The 13,589-nt window shown below is 30.9% G+C and overlaps 1 protein-coding gene and 1 long non-coding RNA gene across 3 annotated transcripts; one reads left to right on the plus strand and one right to left on the minus strand.

The window, feature by feature from the left end:
• Positions 1-4,233: 4,233 nt before the first annotated feature.
• Positions 4,234-9,401, minus strand: LOC146526975 (uncharacterized). 2 transcript variants are annotated; one of them, XM_085205765.1, is made up of 3 exons: positions 9,108-9,387; positions 5,581-7,024; positions 4,234-4,484 (listed from the first exon to the last, which is right to left on the minus strand). In XM_085205765.1, the coding sequence occupies exons 2-3, from the start codon at positions 6,959-6,961 to the stop codon at positions 4,459-4,461; spliced, it is 1,407 nt and encodes a 468-aa protein (XP_085061891.1). In that variant the 5' UTR covers positions 6,962-7,024; positions 9,108-9,387; the 3' UTR covers positions 4,234-4,458. The 2 variants fall into 2 exon arrangements, 1 of the variants encoding a protein (XP_085061891.1); XR_014879240.1 differs by lacking the exon at positions 5,581-7,024 and having other exon boundaries at positions 9,108-9,401.
• An 887-nt stretch (positions 9,402-10,288) lies between these two features.
• LOC146526976 (uncharacterized) lies at positions 10,289-12,684 on the plus strand. The gene is made up of 4 exons (XR_014879245.1): positions 10,289-10,447; positions 10,781-10,952; positions 11,118-12,472; positions 12,505-12,684. It is a non-coding gene; the product is annotated as an uncharacterized LOC146526976 (long non-coding RNA).
• The last annotated feature ends 905 nt before the right edge of the window (positions 12,685-13,589 follow it).

The following is a 13,589-nucleotide window of genomic DNA, read 5'->3' on the forward strand; positions in this document are numbered from 1 at the left end:
TACAATATTTTATTCTAGAGGACCACTTTCCTCTTCAGCTCCAAATCTAATAATGCGCATCAGAATTTTCAACACATCAAGCGTCGCGCTAGTTCTATGTATAAATTTTCAAATATATCTTTTTATTAAATAAAGAGGTTGATTTACATTTTTCTATAACAAATTATCGTAAATATAAAAACTATTTATATAAAATCATTACACAATTGACTTACTTAACCTTCTTTTGTGCGCTTCATCTATAACCACGTCCATTATTTTATGTGTCTCGTTTTACAAGCAATTAAACTTATTATATAATATAACGACAAAATATTTTTTTTTATCGCTACACACACTCACACACAGATTTTTTGATCATTTCTCAAATGTCAAATTATAATTATAATACTTACCTATAACTATTACAATTTCGTATAATAAAAGTGAAAGCAACATTTTCGTAATTTAACTTATATTTAATTACAAGGCGTTACTTTTTGTTAACCTATTTTTTTTTACAGATGCGACTCTTAAATATATTTTTTAAATAAATAATATCTATAACAACTAGGCCGTTTATGGAAAGACACATACAAAAATTATATAATGGCAGCAAATTGAATACTCGCACATATTCTCATAGAGTACTATAACTCAATTATTTAACTAACTGTTTGGCACGCATACACAGTACAGTACACCTATATCTTTTTAGTATTTCAACAACTGAATCTTACACTTCTTTTGGCTAACTCAATCGAAACTCCAATTTTTATATTCTAAGAGTTAGCATTTAGCAAAATATTGGCTTGTTAAGAAAGTCAATTCATTTTATTGTATTAATGAAGACTACATTTATGTGACCAGTATTGGACAAAATCTATACATATATTCTTCTCTATTGTCATCTCTCCGTTATCGTCATCGTCATGACTACATCCTTAGAATTTGTGATTTTTAACAACAAAAACCAATGGTGATATAAAATATCCAAGGTAACTGCAATAATTTTTCACGAATAGTTTTTCATTATTTATTCTATGGAGATCTCGATTTAAATGGCCGATAGCAAGCTGTCTCTATTCAAATTTCTTTCGTAACATGACATACGTAATAATTTGAAAATCTATTCAACTATCCTCCAAAACGTAAAAAAAAAAAACAAAATTTTACAATAGGTTCCAATGAAATTAATTGTGATTCATAATAAAAAAAAGTATAATGCGGCAATTTTCTATATTATTAAATTATTACATAGCTTCCACTTTATATAGCTTTGCCTTCAGATCCAGTTGACTCTATTAATAAAATTTAAGCAAAATTTTAACTAATATGGTCGATATTTACTGTCCGCGAAACGTCACTATATTGTCAATGGATAAATCGATAAAAAACATAAATTGGAGGAATTCCTGTAATTTTCAAGATAATTTAAAAAAAAATCAGTTTTGACGAAGTTACAATTTTGCAACAAATTATATTTTAATTTAATTTAGTTTAATAGCGTTACTCTAAAAATATATAAAAAAATAAACGGGATTAGAATCTTCACATTTTTATGTTTTTCCAAAAAATGCGGTTCATATTAATAGTTGATACAGCATATTCGAACTATTCTAATAAATCGTTGTTTTTAGGCAGTTATTTTGTAATGCACTAATCTCTGTCTATTTGACTAGAAAAAGTTTCTTTTGCAATAAGCAAAGTGTCAGTATGGACAATTTAATTGCAGCAATCGTAGAATGAATCCTCAAATATTTTTTCGCCTGAATAATACTAATAATATAATATTTTTTTTAAATCACCTATATTTGTAGCACAGATATATATATGTATGTACATATATGACACTAATATGATACTTCCCTCAATATCACGTCCTAAATAATAAATATACTATTTATTTTCTTCTGACAAAAATGCTTTGGTAACAGCGACAGTATTTCGCTGGATATCTTTGGACAATTAGCAATATTTAATAATATTAACGCTCTATGCTTAATTCTTAATATTAAAATACACACAGATGGTTGGTACAACAATTTCAAAATTCGATTAAGACTTCAAATTTCTTACAACGCCGATAGAATGGATATTTCAATACATCGATATTAACAATAATACTTGATTAAGTTTATTTGTCTTGATATCTTGATGTCAAAACATTGATTGTACGGACATTCTTTTTGAATTATTTATTAACATCCGTAGAACCTCCCGGTGGCTTGACGGAGATTCGGACCGCATCTGGGCCCACTATAATTTTCACCTGAAAGTCAAACGTTTTTTTTTAGAGAAGAAACAATAAGGCGATGTTAATTGAAGAAGAGAAAAGGTTTAAATGTTAACAGATGTGTGTGTTAGATGTTAGATGTGAGGTTTAAATATGAAAAGTATCGACAGGGTGCGGTGGGAATACCCCACCACCCACAAATTATACAAAACTTATATAACCCAAATTTATATAACCTAGAATTTATACAAAAAAATATTGCCCTAAAAATTAAAAAAGAAAAAAAACAAGATCTGAACGAACATATCTGTTCAAAGCTGTGTTGCTGAGTCCAGGTCCCCCTCAGAAAATATCTCTAAATGCGCCCATCTGTATAAGTATGTCATAAACAGGGGTTAGGCAAGGGTAAAAGCCATCGCTGGTCCAGAGAGAGGAACCTCCTCACACTACACGCGGTTTCAAGTAAAATTGTCTTCTGCATCCGGTTCTTGATCTGACAGCTAAGCGATAGCCTTTTAAGATGTTGGTCGAGGTTTTTCGCTATTAAACCGTTAATTAAAACCTCTATCGGCACAATGATAGTCGCATTGACATCCCACATGGCAGTATTCTCATGAGCTAAGTCCAAATATTAAGATAATTTTTTCTTTATGGCCTTTGCGAGATTGTCATCATCTCGTATCCGCCATCTCTTAACATACTTCCCAAATATACCACTTCATTCACTTGTTCTAATATCATACCATTTACACTGATCTTGTATTCCGTCTTTTCTTCAATTCTTTCAAATACCAGAACCTTTGTCTTATTCGTATTCAGGCTTAGACCATTAGTTTCACATACTTCTTCCAGAGTGATAACTAAAGCCTGCTATGAGCACTGCATCATCTACCAATTCACATTCAAGTCACCTACTTTCACTTCCATGTCACTTTGTTTCATTCCTTGAAGAGAATATCAGGTATATTCAGGTAATCGGAAAGAATAGACTGGTCCTAGTAGAGCAAAGCACAGCTGAACAAAGCACAACTGACGTGGGATTGTGCCTATAGTAAGGCATCTTTAATTCCACAGGACCATATTAAAGAGCAAGTCATCTTGGCTACTTAATTGTGACGTGACACTCCACTACTGTGTGGTTTCGTAGGAACTTCCGTTCACATGTTACGCAGCTATGGTATGGCCTACCTGCGCGTCTATCTCCACCTCTAAGGCCGGCAACACACCTGTAGCTCCTCTGGTGTTACCCGGTTATCTTTTTATATAGATGGCGCACACTGCAAATAGCGATACTATTTCTTTTGCTCTAGCTCTAGAAGACCCTCGTGGGACCCCCATGCTGATTACTGAACCAGAAGATTTTTTGCCATGCACAACGATCTGAACTCTGTCAGCTAAATAAGAGGTCAGAAGATTGAGTGCACTTTCTCTTATGCCGTAGTAGTGTAGCTTCACGGCCAATGTTGAGTGCTGTAGGCAATCAAAGGCTTTGGACAAATCAAAGAACATGTCAAGAGCATCCTGTGATCCCTCCCAAGCCTTACATATGTTCTTTATAAGACCTATCAGCATCTGTAGTTGAACGACCATACTGTTTGTCGTGCATAAGATTATGTGTGCTAAAATGCACTAAAATTTTATTTAGGATAGTTTTCCGAAAATCTTACTAAGAGAGGGTAGTACAGAAATGGGTCGAAAATTATTGGGATCAGATATACTACCCCTTTTAAATATAGGTATGACTTTACTAAATTTCATTAGGTCAGGAAACACACCATACTCAATACAATTATTATAAATGTGAAGTGAGGAGCAACAGCATCTATTATATAATTAATTAATTTGACAGAAATACCCCATAGGTCTGATGTTTTTTGATATCTAAGTACATAAATGTCTTAATGATGTCTCTTGAACTGTCTGATTTAAATTTAAAATCTATATTACATTTGCGTACAAATCAATTTTACAATCATACTGTGCCCCTGCGCCACTACTAGCCTCAATAAAACAAAAAATATGAAAATAATATTTATTCAAATTCTAATTCAACTTTTAGGAACCATAAAAAAAATTAAATTTTCTAAAACGATGAAACATTTTAATAATTAAAAACTTTTATTTTTTATTTTCAGTTAGTTTCGATACAATTTGTAAATCGTCTTCCAGTAGCGTCAGCATTGCCTTCTTCTATTGGCATTCGTCAAGCAGCAGCTCTTCAGCATTTTGTTCAAAATTTTTTATTAGTTGTTCGTAGTGTTTTTCAAATCTATAAAGGTAATAGCAAAATATTAAAAAAACATAATAAATATTTTTTCGTTGTTTTGGCACACATACATTAAATTGTCTAATGTGGGGAACGGAGTGTAACACTCTTTGCCAATCTCACTCGTCGAGCGGGAATTGAACCCACAACCGTTACGTTTCCAGTGAGACAATGTGCCGCTGCGATTATCATTTTACAATAGATGTTGACAAACTTTAGGTTTCCTAATGAGCCAAATCAGTGTTACACACACAGTGTTAATCCATATTTATATTACAAATTCGAAAGTAACTCTGTCTGTTACGCAATCAGGGCCAAACCGCTAATTTAAGCGCCGTCTCAACCTCATGACACACAAAAACAATGTTTTACAAAAATATTGTTTTAAAAAGTCCGTGACGGTATATGTATAAGTTTATCTCTGAAGATTGAGCAAATGAATTTACTTTAAATGTATCGGGATTTTGTATTCATGTATTTTCTATAATTTGATATTCATCCTTCTGAAAATAAATATAATAGTCACTTTTAGCATTTCATCTAGATTGAAACTACCTAGATAGACTACCGACTGATTTTCTACGAGTAATTTTCGAATAATAGTAATAAATCGAAATTTCGAAAAAAACAGCACCACTTTAAATGAAACCACAGTTTTAACTACTCTATAAAAGCCTAATATAATTTGGAAAAAAAATAATTCCCAAAAATAAAAATGTTATTTTTTCAAACAAAATAAATAATAAAATTATCATTTTAAAATAAAACGCCATTTGTAAAGTACAACATAGGCACGCACACACTTACCTGTCAAATCGGAAACGTCGCACACGTATGTGTGCGTCACACGAAATACAGGTATGGATAAAAATCGTGAAATGAAAAAAAAATCCTACGTCCAAACTGTTGAGGTACCTTGATTAATTTCTTAGGTGTGGGTTTGAAATATATTACCCTATATGCAGTTTCAATAAAAGAAGCGCTTCCTCTTCCACTGTATATATATATCTCTTCCGGAATTGAACTCAGACCAATGGATTTAATAAGGCAAATACTATAAAAACAGTGTTTTATGCAAAAAAAACAAAACTAATCTCACCCGTGGGTTTTTCGCGATTGTTTCGCCTAAGCCAATCTTGTATATTAGAACTGATTACAGAACCAATATCTTCAATATATAGTGCATTTAGTGTTAGTTGTAGATTTTCGAAAAAATCCTGCGTAGATGGATTTAGATATTCTACATCTAGATTTCTAGGTGTTATTGGTTGGTTTAATTGTTCTGTGTTAGGGGGTGCGCCTTCAAGGTCACCCCGCGCTGTGATAGGTGACTGTCCTGTAGTAGGTATTGTTCCATCCGAAGTATACTCTCTCTCTCGTCGTTTCGTCTCTTCTGAAATTGTGGATAATGTTCTTTTAGAGATGCTTTTAGAGCCAGAGCAGGCTTTAGTTTTCGATTTATTTTTATTAATATATCTTGAATCATTTGATAATGTTTGTGTCTTATCTTTTTTCGCTTTAGATTTATTATTTTTTTTAGTCATCGCACTTTTGTTTTGTTTATTATTAGTTTGTAGATTGATTTTGTTAAAGTAATCGATAATATTCAATTTAGGAGGGCTTCTATTATTTGTTAAATTTTGCATTGTATGTAAAACAGATTTAACTGAATCGTCCACCTCTCTATGTACTTGTGCCTTTTCCACGATCAGAACTGGTAAAGGGCTTTCTGAATCCTGATCGCTATGTTTTTCAACGTTATCATTTTTCTTTTTAATTATTTTCTTTAGCGATCGATCTTTTTTTATATTTTTTTTTACTTCATCAATGATAGTTTCCATTTTCAGTTCCTTTATAACTGGTTCTACTTCAGTTATATTATCCTGTGGTTCTTCGATCACTAGAGAAGTGTTTAGCACTTCTGCTACAGTACCTCTCATACACTGGTCTTCTAAAATTGGGCTAGATTTGAAATTATGCTTTTTTGTTTTTGCCCTAGTCATAATAGTTTTAGGTTTGGAAGTGTCCTTATTAATATTTTCAGTCTTATTGTTCACTTTATTTAGTGTTTTGTTACGTTGAGTTTTTCGATGCTTAATTGATTTTTCGTTCACTAGAGAAGTGTTTAGCACTTCTGCTACAGTACCTCTCATACACTGGTCTTCTAAAATTGGGCTAGATTTGAAATTATGCTTTTTTGTTTTTGCCCTAGTCATAATAGTTTTAGGTTTGGAAGTGTCCTTATTAACATTTTCCGCTTCTTCTAACTTAGTTTGATTCGATTTCAAATGATTCTTTTTTGCCTTTGCTCTAGTAATAATAGTTTTAATTTTGAAATTACTATCATTTTCAGTTTCAATTTGGTTATTTTGAATATTGTTGATTTTATTTAGTGTTTTGCCACGTCGAGTTTCTCGATGCTTAATTGATTTTTCGCCACCCAAAGTAGTTATGCTAGACTTTTTTACAGATTCTTCCATGTCGATGTTCGTAATGGGAAAATCAAATGGTTCACTTGATTCTGAACTTGTTTCATTAATTTTCTGAAATGAATTATTTAAAAAAATAAAATTTTAATTAAGCTAAAGCTAAAGCAATAAATGCTATTTCAGCTATATTTATTTACATAAAACCGAACATTTTTTTAAGTTACACAATGAACAGTTATATGTTTCGTTAAGTTATTTTTATTTGCTAGTAATAAACCGTATTTTTCAATTTGAAAGACATAAATAAATAATTAAATATAAATAGCAATATACTTTCAAGATTTTTTGCGTAATTACGTAAACCTTTATGTATTTTTTGTGTAATTCTATCGATTAATTTGCAAAAAAACTCTGCATCTCAATAGATCTTATGTCGGTGAATTCGGGAACGACGCATTACTTGGCTCTCACTTCATATTTATGTGTTTATTCAAATTCAAAATATTCTTTCTTCAAATAAACTATTACAAGCACTTACCACACACCACAAGATTATAAGCACTAAGAGAATAATGATAATTAAAACACATATTAATAAACTTCAAAAATAATTAGAACCTACAATCGTAACCTTTCAGTCAAGTCACGACATTTAATCTTCTAAATAAGTAAATTAAAAGCAAAAAATCATTTTTAGAAAAAGCTTTTATTTAAACGCTCTAGAAAGGAGAAAATAAAGTTTTTCTCTTAAATTTCATCTATTAACTCATAACCTCATATATTTGATTGAATTGAAACTTTAAAAATTGTAACTTAGCAGATTTTACGTAATTAAATTAGTACTAGATTATAATTATATACAAGTAAATCGCGTTTATAATTTTCAAGTCGGTGCCAAGTAAAACAAACAGTCTTAGTAATTAGAAATTATAATAAGGTTGTTGGATATTGTAGCATTAGCTTAATCACATAAGTCTTAAATTTGCATTCGGTACCTATGTGCGCGACAAATGGACGAATAACTCAATGTCACGCCAACCAATTTCGATGATTCTTATTTATTTGAAAAGATACAGTTCAAGGATAATTTGGTGAATAGTATCTATGAGAAAATCACATAAGTTGTAAATAACAAATGGTCGAATGACTAAATATCACACCAACCGATTCCAATGACTTTTTTTATTTGAAAGGATAGGTACACTTCAAGGATGGTTCGGTGAAAGTTAACATATAGAAAATATTAAATCTAAATTATCCTCCCTACTTGGTTCGTTGCGTGGTAACTATCGTTGTCTGCCTCGTAGTCTGTGCTATACAATATATTACTCATTAGTTCATTCAAATGTAACTTATCTAGTTGAAATAATATCTAGAAATAAAATAATATCTATAAATGTCTAGTCGCTTCTAAAATTATTTTTAATTATTATTAATTAATAAACGATTACAAATAGATGCAATTTATACTAACACATTTATATTAACACATGTATTCTTAAAATAAATAAAACAAAATAAATAAATCATCTTCACGCTGTATCCCGCACACAGCAGTGTAGGCAGAGGGAACACAGTGTTAAGGCACTCCGTTCCCCACTTTCTGCCGAATTCTGGAGGCATTGTGTGTTAAGTGGCGGAACTCAACGCCGCGCTTTGCATCGACACCAGAGCGAAGAAATGGAAATATAAACGTAAATAAATATTTCACTTCCTCGAGTGGGAATCGAACCCACAACCGTCGCGATACAGTCGCACCCTTGTGCCGGTGCGCCACGACGGCCTCATGTATTCTTATTCGTAAATTGTACAAAACAATTTACAAGCGGACAAATAGGAAATAGATCACTTAATAGTGCAAATAATTTATACTTACCCACCAAAAACAGGAACCAAATCTATTATTAAAAATCTATTATTTATGAAGGAGCTCAAATTACGATAAATTACCTCAAGATATAAAAACATAGAAATTTTTTGATTTTAAGACTAAATTAAAGAAACATCTTATAAAAATAAAATAGAATCCGATCTTGTATTATAACTTCAAATGTGGGTAAGCCTAACTTTATTGTAAACGTACTCATCGTTGCATTTCTTTTTGAATCAACTTCAAAAAGAAGATATTCTCATTTTTGACTGACTTCAAAAAAAGAGAGAGAATGCAGCGTGATAAATAAATAATATAATTAATTACCTCAATGTTCTTTTTTCGTTCCGTTGTATTTCCACAGGATGCGAAAACTTTTTCAATAGTTTTCAATAGTAGTAGTATTTCAATAGTCTAAAGTCAATATGATATGATGATAATTATTTATTACGTAGCTGGATTACTTAAATGTTTTTTATAAACAACACAAAAGCACTATTTCAGTTAATTTAAGTTCAGTTCCGCGCCTAATGAATACACGTAAGACGACAGGTACACCGAAAAAGAAGAGACATTTTGAATTTGTAACCGTAAGCAGTGTTGCCAACAAAAGTTAAAATGCAAATATCTAACCAAAGTATTGTAAATTTTATTAAAATAAATTAATTTTATCAACATTTTCAATTTCGAGGCTTTCGACGTTCACATTGTATTTTTTTTTGAGTTACGTACAAAAAAAACTTTATACTTATATTATTTCGTTGTTCGTCTGTTTTTATGTATCTTTAGACTGCTTATTTCAAGATCGAGTATCGGATATGTTAAGCTGAAATTAATATCAAATTAATATCAGAGTTACGACTTTTATAATATTAATTTAATTTTCCACATGTTACTTTTTTGTATATATTGTTATATTTGTCAATGGCAACAACGATCTTGTTATTCCATGTAATCATGGCCGATTAACTCCAATACTAAAAGTTTTACTTGCACACATAGCTAACGTTTGGATGTCCGCATGTTTGGTGCTTAATGAGACACCAAAAATTCAAATAAAATTAATTATAATTCGTAGTACTGGCAACTGGTAATTTTAAGGTTCATTGGCAGATTCTTACCCTTGCAACATTTTACGTTACTTTTGACCCTCAATTACCATTATATGTATATATTATTGTACCAAGACTTCTCGACATAGTAAACAATTAAATTATATGAGTGGTAAATACTTATATTCTTTATTAAACACAAACAATGCTTCAACGCTATCAATACTATACGTGTACGTCGAACACGTCTTACTTTGTTGCTAAAAGCGGAATGAACAATGCATGCTTTTCTTAATTGTAACGAATTAAATTTATCCGTTGAGGAATATTAGACAAAAAAAGAGCAATAAAATGGACGAATATAATATTAATATCGTTTCCCACATAAAATATTCAAGGTTTATTTTTCGAATAATTTTGTTATATTCAAATATAACTTTAACTTATAACTTTCTGCCAATGGCAACACTGCTATTTACGTCAACTAACATAGCGGTTGATTGTTATTGTTTTGATTGATATCATGAATTTGTAAAGTATCTTTGAAGACGAAGAAGAAGTAAAACATGTCTTGTTTCACAGATTTCCTAAGACAGAAAAGCTAAATATTACCAAGTAAGTGTATAAATATTACGTAAAATTACTTTATTGCGAGTACCTTCAAGCGTTATAATTACGTTATTTATTTGGTAGCCAGTATTTGGTTTGAAATTTTGTAGCTGTCAACAGATCACACACAGATCTTCCACATTTAACTAAAAATCAATAACGTAAAGTGTGAATATTAGAGAGCAGTAAATACTAAAAACATGCATGCATTCAGTTCACATGACTCTTAGGGTCAATAAAAGTAATTTCAGAAGAGAATTAATAATGTTTTTGCAAAATAACCTATATGTAACAGTTCTATATTTTGAAGTTCATTACCTAAATTTATTTTGTTTTCAGGCACAGGCTTGGGTCAAATGTTGTTGGCCTAGGACTTATTTGGAGTCATTACAATCCCTACTTACTTACATTAGTTTCGGGAGACATAATTTAGATGAACAATGCCAACCTTGTCTTTGCTCTGATTGAAAATACAAAATATTTACATGTAAATGTAAAACACCTTATAAGGGTAAAACTTGCTTCACAAATATTTAGCCAGTTTGTTGCTGCTGAGAATTTATATTTATAAAACTTGCATCCAATAAGTGGAAATGAAATAAACTTTAATAATTTCTAAACAGAACATTTTTTTAGAAGAGTTGCGGGAATTTTATGTTATTTTTTTTATTTACAGATTGTTATGAATGAAAATGTACTAAAAGATTTAAAGAAGAAGTGAACAGGATACCTTACTTTGACAGAGCAAATACAATATTGTGACATTTTTAAAGTGTTATTGGAAAGAAAAATATTATTTTGGGAAACTTATAAAATATCACCTCTTGTGGTGGTTGAACAGTTTTGAAAAAGTGCCAGTTTATATCCTATTTTTATATGTTTTCTAAATAAATAGCTTATAATTTATGATGAAATTGTTTTCAAAATATTCAGAAAACAGGTGGTGGTGGTGGTCCTTTACACCTACTGTAATGGAGAGTGAATACCAAATACTCTCAGTTTTGGATAATCAAATACACCCCAACAACTACGACTCGTCGATCATACTGTAAATATTAGCTTCACGCTCACACCAGGGTAGGCGAGGGAACTTTTGTGTTAAGTCCGAATGCAGAATTCATTAGGCATTCCGTATTGAGTGGCGGATCAACGCTGCGCTTTTCTTCGAAACCAGAGTGAATAAACGAAAATGTTAATTGAAATAAATATATTTATTTCTTTGAGTGGGGAACCCACAACCAGTCGCGTTTACAGTCATACTTTGTGCTTCTGCGCCACGACAGACCTCCGTACTGTAAAAAACGATCTCAAATTACCTGATATTTAGTACTAAATATGTTTCTCTATGCTTTATCGATTCTTTTAAAATTACTTCTAGAACTAATAACTAGCGTAACGTCACAATCTTGTAACATTATTAAAGAATGCATTTTCGAAGGATCCACTATTTTAACATATATTACCTACAGTTTCTGGAAACTTCCTGTAAATTATGAAATTATGATATTTTTTGATTTTCTTGTCCATTAGCCATTAGTGTAAATATCTCAGGGAAAACAGATCAGTATTTAGTGATAACATCCTGGAAATGCCATCGCCACGCCATCCTGGAAATGCTTCGAAGCGATTACCAATGCGTATACCATCAGAATCACACCACGCCGCACCAAATTAATAAGTATTAGTGAAATTCTGTAATCCAGGTGATAAATAAAAATAAAAAAATAATGTATTGTTGTTATCTTTATTAGTTAACCAATCTACAAATACGTTTGTACGTATAATTTGAAACTTGTGGCATCTTCAGCCCTAATACACACACCACATCTCAAATAATACATTCGACATCCCTACAGCGTGTGATGCGCCTAAATAACAAAAAGAAAACCAAACAATAAAAAGTAAAATATGAACCTATATATCATGAAGCTTCTCTTCACTAATGAAATTAGCAACAATTCTAAGCTCGTCATGATATTTTATCTAATGTTACATAGACAAGGTAAGTAACAATATTTAGTATAACAGTAGGTAACAAAGGTAACCGTATGCATCACCGGGAGTCAGCTGTCACAATAGTCATCTCAGCAGTTATTTGTACATACATAATGTTATACTATAATAGTACTAAAAAAAATATTTAACAGTTTTATACTTGGAGTATATAACACAAACAGAATAGATGGAAGAGCGTACGGAGTCTTGTAGAAATCCGTGGAATACAACTTATTCATGTAATGTAACTTATTGATATAACGAAATAATATAATTAATATATTATATATACAAATTATGTATTTGGTATATAAATTGTCTATTTTAATAAAAACCGATCTTTGGTCTAGTTACGAGATGGTAGCTGCTTACGAATAAGTAGATAAGTGATGCAGGTGTTTCTATTGAAAAATCTAAACTGTTTTAGAGATCAATTTATATTTCCTACTAAAATTAGTAATATCATATGGGCTAAAATCATGTAAAAATTACAATATAAATACTATTTTCGAAGAACTACTTGCAACAGTAACTAGCGTTAAATGAAACCATCGTAATAATTAATGTAACAAGTCAATTCAACGATGTATTTAATATGACATCAAATATCAAATTTTCTATACTTCTTTGAAACGCATCTTGCGAAACTTAACAACAAATCAATATTACATATTAAGTATACTGTATCATCTTTTAAGTAATATACCTACACTAAGTGTAAGGCTTATGCTTACTGTTCCTCACAATTTGCCTTTATAACAAGATAATGGAATTATTCTTATATATTAACATTTTTAACTCTTAGGCATTGTTTTTCTAATACTGCGTGCTATGACGATCATCGAAGTGAGTGACAGTACTTTAACGTCAATATTATTTTTAAATTACTCTGGTGGTCTGGAATTTATCGAACATTTAAAGAAATAGGCTAAACTTTTTGAAAGTTACCATTTTAATGGATAATGCCCATTTACTACTACATACAACTCGTAGACGACTTATCGTTTTATATCACGTGGGCATTTGACTAAAAAAAATCGCTGAAATTGTCAATAGTCCATATTGAATACTTATGTACTTAGATGTAGGATTGTACGTCGTCGTAGGATTAACTCTGAATAATATTGTATGGTTTAAATTTTGTATCTACTTG

Source organism: Heliconius melpomene, chromosome 21, assembly GCF_056956725.1.
Source record: "Heliconius melpomene rosina isolate 202511_hmr_F chromosome 21, ASM5695672v1, whole genome shotgun sequence".
In the NCBI taxonomy this organism is placed as follows: Eukaryota; Metazoa; Arthropoda; class Insecta; order Lepidoptera; family Nymphalidae; genus Heliconius; species Heliconius melpomene.